At 36.0% G+C, this 12,016-nt stretch overlaps 1 protein-coding gene across 2 annotated transcripts in view; it reads left to right on the top strand.

Moving 5' to 3' along the window:
• Positions 1–12,016, top strand: part of OXSR1 (oxidative stress responsive kinase 1) — an 87,437-nt gene that overhangs the window by 44,776 nt on the left and 30,645 nt on the right. For both annotated transcript variants that reach the window (XM_005901135.2, XM_070360566.1), the window contains 2 exons: positions 899–954; positions 9,572–9,681. In XM_005901135.2, the coding sequence (XP_005901197.2) occupies positions 899–954; positions 9,572–9,681 (166 nt within the window). The remainder of the gene's footprint in view (positions 1–898; positions 955–9,571; positions 9,682–12,016) is intronic.

The raw sequence follows: 12,016 nt of genomic DNA on the forward strand, positions 1-12,016 counted from the left end.
TTTCATGAATGTAACAGATTTAATTTAACCTTTCTGCTACTGTTGACTTTCTAGATTGTTGCCATTTTTGATTTGTTACTTCAGACAGTACTATATAGACAACCCCCTTGTACATTCTGTGTGCCTTGTGAGAGTTTCTCTAGGTTATCAAAGAAATGGATTACTCATGGGAGTTGACGAATGTAAATTTTTTAGATTCTATTGACACATTATTGCATGAGAAAAACATGTTGTAGATTTGAATGGATAGTACAATATCATTTATGTTGGAAGAAAAGCTCAGATATGTCGCAGGAACATATTCTATTAACTAGACTGATAATGGTTGGAAACTTTGTAGAGAATATTAGACCTGAGAACAGTGGTCAAAAGGGATTTTGACCTTTTCAGTGATGTTTAGGTTTTTATAACAGGAATGTATTTATGTATTACTTGAGTTGTTTTAGTTACTAATAAGAATATAGATATGTTTGAACAATTTATATTATATCTTTATGCTACAAGCATAGACTAGTCCCTGTTATCAGCCACATACTGATCATTGTAAAATTTTGTTCATAAATTATAGAAAAATCAGTATATTTTAAAAAGTAGATAAGGTGAGAGGGTCACATTCTTTAGCCACTGTTATCTCAGTCAAATATTTAATAATCTTGAGTTTTTCCAAATTTACTAGTAAAAGCTATGTATTACTATAGCTTTCTATTTACCATGTTTGGATTTTAGTACAAGTGACTACAATTTTAAAAATTCTGCTATTGGCCCTAATACTCTTAAATGCAATTTTTCATTAAAGCATTTAAATATTACCAGTGTTGTGGTGAATATATTGAACTTCTTAAATTATGTAACTCCAAAGAATAAGTGTTTTTTAATAAGTAATTTTTTTTCCTTACAGAGATGTGAAAGCTGGCAATATTCTTCTTGGAGAAGATGGCTCGGTACAGATTGCAGGTACTGATTAGTATTTCTTTTTATTTTATCTTTTTATTTTAGCTTAATGGCTGATAGAACAGCATTACTTATCTTCTATGTTTTCTTAGTCAGTTTTCTCTTCTGTATCCTGGACCATCTCTGGTCACACATACTATGTTGATATATCCCTGCTGACTCAAGGTATCTTCCACTACTCATTCTTCATTTTCAGTCGTAGGCATTTTCTAAACTACTTAACTATGGTTATCTATTCCTAACTCCCCTTAGAGTCATCTTCTGTGGGTTCTTATACCATTCTTTAACTTTCCTCTGAAGGAGAGGTAGTCAAGAAACTTCATTGTGTTTAATAAATGTGCTTTAGGGAAGTTATACTTCTCTTCTGGGAGAAATGGGTTATTTGCCAGTTAAGAAGACACATCTGAGAGGTGGAAGTGTATTGGTAGATTCAGAGTTGAAGAGATAAGAGTTAGAGTCCAAGGCCTTCCAGTGTTGGTATCTTGGTGAAATGCCCCCTCCCCCAGGGTGAGACTCCAGAATGGCTGAACTGCAGGACTATTGAGCAAGCAGATCATCTGAGAAAATCTCAGCTTGGTCCCACACTGCTGGAACAGTCAGGTGTTTGGCAGGAGGAAGATAACTACCCAAACCTTGAATTATTTCTTCAGCTTTAGAAGAAAATTTAGGCACACATCTTCATGTCCTCAGGTAAGGGAATATTTTAACTAAGCCATAATGTTCTAACATAAAGAAAAAGATTGATAAATTTAACTCCTGTAAAATTAGCAACTATTGTTCATCAAAAGAAGAACAGTTTGTCACCATTAATAAGTAAAGAAGCAAACCACAAAGTAGATAAGTTATTTGCAGCATGAATAACTTGACAAGGGACTCAAATTTAGAATATACAAAGAACTAATTAAGGAAAAGTCAAATAACCTCAAATGAAGACATCAAAACATAAATATAGTAAAAGGTGTACAATCTCAACTAGTTAGCAATTAATGCACAATAAAATAACATTGGGAAATCACATTATATTGACTGATGTAGCAAACACATCTGACAGTACTAGTTATCAATGTAAAGCAAGAGAGAATCTCACCTTCTGATGGTGAGAATATAAGCTAGTAGGAACACTTTAATAAGTTGGAGATATGCATACCCAGAGACTTTAGCTTCTAAATCTATGGTGTAGAGAAACTCATACTTCAGTGTGCCATAATGCTAATAAGCATTGAAAGTTTGAAACATTACCAAGCCTTTTGTTAGTAGAATGTATAAGTAAATTGTAGTTGATTTATACTTTACAGTACTGTATAATGGGCTTCTCTGGTGGCTCAGTAGCAAAGAATCTGCTTGCCAATGCAGGAGACACCAGAGACGTGGGTTCGATCAGTCCCTGGGTTGGGAAGATTCCCTAGAGGAGGAAATGGCAATCCACTCCAGTATTCTTGACAGGAAAACCCCAGGGACAGAGGAGCCTGGTGGGCTACAGTCCATGAGCTCACGAAGAGTTGGACACAACTGAGCACACACGCACTTGAACTTGGTACTGATGAAAATGAAGAAAACTCCAGCTGTGTACAGAAGCATTAAATAAATTATAAAAATATATGGTGAATGAAGCTAGTCAAAATAAAATATATAACTTATGATTCCATTTATATAAGTTCAAAACCAGGCACAATTATGCTGTATTGGGTAGAGAAGCAAAATCAAGTGGTAAGGAACAAAAAAGAAGGAATTCTAGGAAAATGGTAGAGTAGAAAGCACCAAGAATCTTCTCTCCACCTAGACAACAGTTGAATTGGCAGAACTGTCTAGTGTAACTGTTTTGAAATTCTGCATCTCATTGATTGCTTGAAACTTTTAGGACAAGACTTGGAAGGTAAATTGCAGTTAATTTTGGTCGGTTTCAGAGCTGCTCATTTCTTACCCATCAGCCACATGGCAAGCAGCTATGCATATGTTTTTGGAGCAACTTGCACACAACTTGCAGGAACTATGGTGGGCAGAAAGGACCCCGTCCTTTGAAGTAGCAGCAGCATCTGCTCTGATTACTAATTGCAGCTTCTGATCTCAGAGATGCAGACAAAGAGACAGGCAGCCATTGTTGTTACAGCTCCTCCTTTCCATGTGATTTCCAGGGCACTTGAACAGGTCATTGCCTTTTTTTCCTTCCTTCGTTTCTCTCCTCTTCCCCTTTTTGAAGCCAAACTTTAAAGACTAGGACAATAAAAAATAACTATAGGAACTTTGCTGTGGGTCCAGTTGTTAGGATTCTGCACTTTCACTGCCAAGGCACTATATTCCATCCCTCATTAGGGAATTAAGATCCCACAAGGCATGTGATGTGGCCACAAAACCAAAACAAAAGCAACATTTGCAGGGAAAATTGAAAAGTGAATGTTTGTTCTCAGGAAAAGGTGCAGAAAAGATCTGAGAAGGCCTTAAGTTTACATTTCAGGCCAATGCTTGACACAGAAGCAGCCTACAACAACCCAAAAAAACAAAACAATAACAAAAAACAGCAAATCCTAGGGAAGGAGAAGAATCTGATTTCCAGAGTTAGCACATTATTAGATTCAAATGTCCATCTTCAATAACAACAACAAAAAAAATCACAAGACATTCAGTGAAATAGGAAAGTATGATCTATTCAAAGGAAACCATCACTGAAAAGGGCTTGATGGCAGATATATTGGACTTTAAAAACAACCATCTTAAAGATGTTGAGAGAGTTAAAAGATACAGAAAAACTGAAAACAACAATTGTTAATAAAATCTAAATATCAATAAGGAGAGAAGACTTAAAAAGAAACAAGAAAGAAATTCTGGAGCTAAAAAGTACAATACCTTGAATTGTGAAGTGAAAAACTTATTAGAAGGATTTAAATGCAGATTTGATCTGGTTGAAGAAATAATTGGTGAACTTGAATATGGAAATTACCAAGTCTAAGGAACAGATTTATGGGTTGCCATTTCTTTCTCCAAGGAACAGAAAGGAAAATGAGTGAAAAAGTGAATAGAGTCTGACGGGTCTATTTGGATATCATTAAGCAGACCAACATCCACATTCTGTGAGGCCTCGATGGAGAAGAAAGGGGCAGAGAGAGTAATTGAAGAAATAATGGCTGAAAACATCTCAAACTTGATGAAAAACATGCATATAAACGTCTGAGAAGCTCAGTGATCTCCAGCTAAAGTGAACTCTGAGAGACTCACAGAGGCACATTATAATCAAACTTAAGAAAGACAAAGAAAAAGAATCGTAAAAACAGCAAGAGACAAGTGACTCATCACATACAAGGTGTCCTAAATAAGACAGACTTCTCATCAGAAACTTTGGAGGCCAGAAGGCAGAGGGACAATGTATTCAAAGTTCTGAAAGAAAAAAAGTGTCAACCAAGGATCCTTTTAAAAGTGAGGGAGAAATTAAGACATTTCCAGATAAACAAAAGTTAAGGAAATATGTTTCCACTAGACTTGCCCTGCAGGAAATACTCAAGGGAGTCTTGCAAGATAAAATGAGAAGACCCTAGATAATAACTCCAAGCAGTATGAAGAAATAAAGAACTCAATAAAGGTAGATACATGGGTATATAAAAAAACTACTATTATTGTAACAGTGGTTTGTAACTGCACTTTTCGTTTTCTACATAATTTAAGAGACTAACACGTTACAGAAAACAGTTATTGGTCTAAAACTTGATATTACAATAGCATTGGTTTGTAACACCGCATCTTCTTTTCTACATAATTTAAGAGACTAATGCATTTAAAAGAATGATTAGTTTATGTTTTTGAGCACACAGTTTATGAGGATGTAATTCTGTGATAACAACAACCTGAAGAGATAAGAATAGTGCTGTAAAGAAAAAAGTTTTTGTATGTTATTGAAGTTAAGCTGGTGTAAATGCAAATTAGAGTGTTACAACTTCAGCGTGGTAAGCGTAACCCCATGGTAACCATAAAGAAAATAGCTATAAAATATAAATTTTTAAAATGAGGAAAAATTTTAAGCATTTTACAACAAAAAGTTAAGCACAAAATCAGTAATATAGGAAATGAGGAACAAATTCTTTTGTCGTTTTGTTTTTAAGTTGCATGTAGCAACTTAACATGCGTGCTCAGTTGCTTCTAGTGGTGTCTGTTTGTTACCCTATGTACCGTAGCTTCTCTGTCCAGGGATTCTCCAGGCAAGAATAGTGGAGTGGGGACTTCACTGGTGGTCCAGGGTAAGAATCTACTTTTCCAATGCAGAGGATATAGGTTTGATCCCTGGTCAGGGAACTAAGATCCTATTTGCCTCCAGCCCATGTACAGCAGCTAGAGGAGCCCAGGAGCACCTAAGACCCAATACAGACAAATAAACAAACAAATACATTAAATAAATAAAAGAATACTGGAGTGGGTTGCCATGCCCTCCTCCAGGGGATCTTCCCGACTCAGGGATCAAACCCATGTCTCTTATGGCTCCTGCATTAGCAGGGCAGTTCTTTACCACTGGTGCCTCCTGGGAAGCCCCCCAAAAGCTTTAAATCATATGAAAAAAATAACACAATGATAGAAGTAAGTCCCTCTTTATCAATAATTGCTTTAAATGTAAATAAACTATCCAATTAAAAGAATGGTTAAAAACATGATCCAACTATATGCTGTCTATAAGCAACTCACTTTAGATCCAAAGATACAAAGAGATTAGAAGCAAAGGATGGGAAAATATATTCTATGCAAATAGTGACCAAAGAGAACAGGGTAGCTACTCTAATATCAGACAAAATAGACTTTATATTTAAAAGGTTGTAAGAGACAAAGAAACACATTATATATTAATAAAAGATTAGATATAATAAGTAGATAAACAGTTATAAACATTCATGCACATATTAACATACCAGCAAAATATATGAAGCAAAAAGTAACAGAATTGAAGGGTACTGTAGATAGCTCTGTAATATTAAAAGGAACTGTAGAGAGCTCTGTAGTAGTAGTTAGGGACTTCAGTATTCCGGTCTTAATAATGGGTAGAACAGACAGAATGTAAGGAAATAGAAGACTTAAACAACACATTGACTGACTAGATCTAACAGGCATATACAAAGCACTCTACCCAATAAGAGCAGTGTACACATTCTTCTGAGGTGTCCAAGGGGCATTTTCTAGGATAGACCATTTTTTAGGCCACAGATTAAGTGATAATCATATAAAGTATTTTCTCTTATCACAATGAGGTAAAGCTAGAAACCAACCACAGAAGACTTGAAAATTCACAAATTTGTGGAAACTAAACAAAAATAGATTGACAAATAGATTTTGACAACCAGTAGATGAAAGAAGACATCACACAGGAAGCTAGAGATTAATGAAAACAAAGTCACAACCATACCAGAACTCATGGGACGCAGTGAAAGCATTGCTAAGGGGCAGATTTGTAGCTTTAGATGCTTTATTAAAAAAAAAAGAAAGCTAGCAAATCAACAACCTAACTTCACAGCTTTAGGAACCAGAAAAAGAAGAAACTGAACCCTCAGTCAGCAGAAGGAAAGAAATAATAAAATTTAGAGTTGAGAAAAGGATATAGAGAATAGAAGAGCAATAGAGGAAATTGATGAAACCGAAAGTTGATTCTTTGAGATCACCAAAATTGACATACCTTTAGCTAGGTGGACTAAGAAAAAAAAAAGACTGGACTCAGTGGTTTAACTGGTAAATTCTGTCAGACATTTAAAGAAGAACTAGTAACAGCCTTCCTCAAAGTTTTCCAAAAATTTGAAGAGAAAGAAACACTTTCTAACTCATTTTATTGAGTCCAAAATTACCCTATTCCCAAAGTCAGGTAGAGATACTAACCCAAGAAAAGAAGACTATGGACCAGTATCTATTATAAACATTGATGTAAATATTTTCAGCAAAATACTAGTGGCAAATCAAATTCAGTAGCATATTAAGTGGATGATACACCATGACCAAGTAGGATTTCTTTGGAATGCGAGAGTGGTTCAAGATCTGAAAATCAGTGTTAAACATGAGATTACCAGAACAAAGAGAAAAAGAAAACCCGCATGGTCATCTCAGTGCACCACAGATATTTGAGAAAATTTAACACCCTTTCATGGGCTTCCCTCGTAGTCAGTTGGTAAAGAATCTGCCTGCAGTGCAGGAGACCTGGGTTTGATTCCTGCGTTGGGAAGATCCCCTGGAGAAGGAAATGGCAACCTGCTCCAGTATTCCTGCCTGAAGAATCCTATGGACAGAGAAGCCTGGCAGGCTGCAGTCCATGGGTTTGCAAGAGTCAGGCACCACTTAAACCACCACCACAACACCCTTTCATAATAGAAACATGCAACAAAGTAGGAACAGAAGGAAACTTCCTCAGCATAGTAAAAGCTACATATGAAAAACCTACCGTGAATATCATACTCAGTGATGAAAGACTTGAAAGCTCTTCCTCTGAGTTCAGGAACACGGGAAGAATGTGTTAGTTCTGTTCAACATAGTACTACTGGAAGTTCTAAATTGAACAAATGAGCAAGAAAAATAATAAAAGACATTCAGACTGAAAAGAAAGAAGTAAACTTATCTCTGCAGATTCTATGATCTTACATGCAGAAAAACCCTAAGCATAACATTACATAAAAAAAAAACTGCTTAACTAATAAATGAACTTTGAAAAGTAGGATAAAAAGTCAGCACTTAAAAATCAGTTGCATTTTCTACACTAACAATGAACAATCTGAGAAAAATATTACAAACAATTCTATATACAAGTAGCATCAAAAATAATTAAAATACCTAGAAGTTAACATAACCAAGGAGGTGAAATACTTATACAATGAAAACTATAAAACATTGCTGAAAGAAATTAAAGAGGATATAAATAAATGGAAAACATCCCCCCTGTTCATGGATTGGAAGACTTATCATTATTTTTAAAAGTTAGTACTACCCAAAGTAATCTACAGATTCAGTGCAATGCCTGTCAAAACCCCAATAACTTTTTTGCAGGGACAGAAATAGAAAAAAAATCCTAAAATGCATATGGAAGCTTAAGGAACCTCAAATAGCCAAAACAGTCTTTTAAAAAATGAACAAAGTAGGAAGATTCACACTTCCTGATTTTAAAACTTATTGCAAAGCAATAGTAATAGAAACAATATGTTGTTGGTATAAAAATTGGCATAAAGACCAGTGGAATAGAATCGAAAGCCCAAAAATAAACCCTCGTACAATATGATCAAATGATTTTTGACAGGGGTATCAAGGCCATTCAGTGGAGAAAGTCTTTTCAACAAATGGTTCTGGGAAAACTAAATATCCCAATGCAAAAGAATGAATTTGGACCCTTACCTAACACAATATTCAAAAATTAACTGAAAATGGACTCTAATATAAAGACGTAAAACAATAAAACTCTTAGAAGAAAACAGGGCACGTTTCATGACATTGGATTTGGTAGTGATTTCTTACATATGACACCAAAGGCACAGGCAACAGAAAACAAAAAAAATAGATTGGATTTCATGAAAATTTTAAAAATTTGTGCACTTAAAGACACTATCCATAGAGGAAGAAGGTAACCCACAGAATGGGAGAAAATATTTGCAAATCATGTATCTGACAAGAGACTTATGATATCCAGAATATACAGAGAACTCCTTAAATTCAACAGTAACAACAAAATCAATTTTAAAATGGATTTGAATAGACATTTCTCCAGAGAAGATATGCACATGTTCAGAAAGCACATGAAAGATGTTCAGTATCACTAATCATCAGCGAAAAAATACAAGTCAAACTAGAAGGAGATAATAACACACCCATTAGGATGGCTATTTATCAAAAAAATACAAAATAGCAAGGATGTGGAGAAATCAGAATCCTTGTTCACTATTGGTAGGGACATAAAATGGTAGAGTTCTCATGGAAAACAGTATGGCAGTTCCTTAAATCAATTAAAAATAAAAATTCTGTATGATCCACCAATTCCACTTCTGAATACATAACCCCAAAGAACCTAAAGCAGGAATTGAAACAGCTATCTGTACACCCATATTCATAGCACCATTACTTACAATGGCTAAAATAGGGAAGCAACTTAAGTGTCCATCAGTGGATGAATGTATACACAAAATGTGGTATGTACATAAATTAAATACTATTCAGCCTCCAAGGGAAGGAAATTCTGACACATGCTAGAACATGAATGAACCTTGAAGATCTTGTGCTAGATAAAATAACTCCATTATAGAAAGATAAATACTGTATGGTTCCACTTACATGAAATGCTTAGAGGAGTCAAAATTATAGAGACAGAAAGTAGAACCGATGTTGCCAGGGGCTGAGAAGAAGGGGCAGTAAGAGTTACTGTTTAATTGATACAGAGTTTCAGTTTGGGAAAATGAGAAGAATGCATTGGAGCAAGGAGTAAAATCTGAGGAGATGGTGTGTGGAGGTGGAGAGGAATAGAATGAGGAACCCATTAAGCTATATGTTAATTTAGTCAAGAAGTTCAGCAGAAAGATGAGAAAAGGTCATACTATGTATGTAGGACCATAACTACATTATATTATTTTCCTATGTATTTATGTTAGTTACTGTACTTTTAATCCCCTGCTGTTATATTCTGTTTTAGACTTTGGAGTTAGTGCTTTTTTAGCAACTGGTGGTGACATTACTCGGAATAAAGTGAGAAAAACCTTTGTTGGAACACCTTGCTGGATGGCGCCTGAAGTTATGGAACAGGTACTGGGTCTTTTGTCTTTTTACAGTGATTTGAGTTAGTTTACAAAATTAAAAAAAACTGAGCAGTGTTCGCTTTCAAGTGGTCTGCTAGGTTAGCTTTGGGAAACACGCCTCTGTTCCTTGTTTAAGACTTGGCATCATGCTTAAAAATAAACCCCAAACTCTCGAACTTAGCAAAACATAAATTAATCTCAAGATTTATACAAAGGCAACCTAAGGAATAGTATAATTAAGATTGATTTGATGGCAAATCCTTAGTACAAGTAAAATGACCTGATATTTTTACAGATGACTTTTGAAGGACTAGTTTTCCCCACATCCCTATTTCCTGGTTGTATCAAACAGACTGCAGTTTATGTCACTCATCCCATCACCTTATGGAAGGAAACTGCTAATTCTAGAATCCAGTGCTCATATTTTGCTCCTTGTTTTATTCTCTTTGTGGCATTTGAAACTGTTGACCTTTTCCCCTTTACTCACATTTTTTTAAATTAATTTATTTATTTTAATTGGAGGCTAATTACAGTATTGTAATGGTTTTTGCCATACATTGACATGAATCAGCCATGGGTATACATGTGTCCCCCATCCTGAACCCCTCCTTCCCCATCCCATCCCATCCCTTAGGGTCACCCCAGTGCACCAGCCCTGAGCACCCTGTCTCATGCATCAAACCTGGGCTGGCGATCTGTTTCACATATAATATACATGTTTCAATGCTATTCTGTCAAATCATCCCACTCTTGCCTTCTCTCACAGAGTCCAAAAGACTGTTCTTTACATCTGTGTCTCTTTTGCTGTCTTGCAATAGGGTCGTTGTTGCCATCTTTCTAAATTCCATATATATGTGTTAGTATACTGTATTGGTGTTTTTCTTTCCGACTTACTTCACTCCATATAATAGGCTCCAGTTTCGTCCACCTCATTAGAACTGATTCAAATGTATTCTTTTTAATGGCTGAGTAATACTCCATTGTGTATATGTACCACAACTTTCTTATCCATTCATCTGCCGATGGACATCTAGGTTGCTTCCATGTCCTGGCTACTATAAACAGTGCTGCGATGAACATTGGGGTACATGTGTCTCTTTCAGTTCTGGTTTCCTCAGTGTGTATGCCCAGCAGTATGATTGCTGGGTCATATGGCAGTTCTATTTCCAGTTATTTAAGGAATCTCCACACTATTCTCCATAGTGGCTGTACTAGTTTGCATTCCCACCAAAAGTGTGAGAGGGTTCCCTTTTCTCCACACCCTCTACAGCATTTATTGTTTATAGACTTTCTGTTAGCAGCCATTCTGACTGGCATGCCCTTTACTGACATCTTTAGCTTCCTCATTCTCCTGCTTATTAGGCCATTTCTCTGACTTCTCTCTGGCTTTCCTTCTACTGCCAAGCAACACTGCTTCCCAGCACCTCATCTCTGACTACACATACTTGCTGTTTCTGTCTCTACTTCCCACCTGTTCATTGTTCATTATTTATAAATTGTATCCAGTTGAGTCTTGTTTTTTAAAATTGGGTAGGTATTCCAACTCCCTGTAGGTGTTTTACATAAGTGTCTTATGTCAAACTCCATATGTAGAACTGAATCTACTTTTCACTCTGTTACAATGCCTGTATTGACCTTAGTGTGGGTCGAGACTTCCCACACTAGGGTTATGGAGATGGCTGAGCATGCAGGTACCTGACACTGGGCCTGATGAGATTGGCCGCAATTTATTATTTGCTTGTACACATACCTGGAGGCACAGGACGCTGCATGCCTTACGGGTTTGCACTTAGGAAGGGAATGAACAGTTGCTACAGGAGACAGGCTTTGTAGTATCAAGAAAGTGATGTACCCTTTGGTTTCCCTGTGAAGGTATGATTGGCTTGTTTTCTAAGGGCTGGCAGGGAGCAGAAACCTGCTTCTCAGGAATAAACAGGAACTGCACCTGATCATTTGATAAGCAGGGCTTAGGGCCTAGGGCACATTCTCCTTGGGAGGACAGTGGGGTAGGGAACTTTCACTTAGATCATTACAGGTCCTTCTATTTACTCCATGTTGAGGCAGTATATAATATGGAGCTTTAATTTTAGGTTTCAAACCACACATTCCCAAATACTGTTTCTGCTCCTATATTGCTTAGGATAGAAAATTAAAATATTTAATTTTATAACATGCTGGTGACAGTATAAAGGAGAGAAATTTGGCAACATATTCATACTAGCAACTTTAAAAATATTCTTACCCTTGTAATTTTTTTCACTCCAAAAATTAAGGTGATAAAATAATATTGTAACATAGGAAATTTAGAAAACAAAAGACTGCCAAACTTTTATTTTTGTTCT

The sequence above is a fragment of the Bos mutus genome, chromosome 22 (assembly GCF_027580195.1).
Source record: "Bos mutus isolate GX-2022 chromosome 22, NWIPB_WYAK_1.1, whole genome shotgun sequence".
Taxonomy (NCBI): Eukaryota; Metazoa; Chordata; class Mammalia; order Artiodactyla; family Bovidae; genus Bos; species Bos mutus.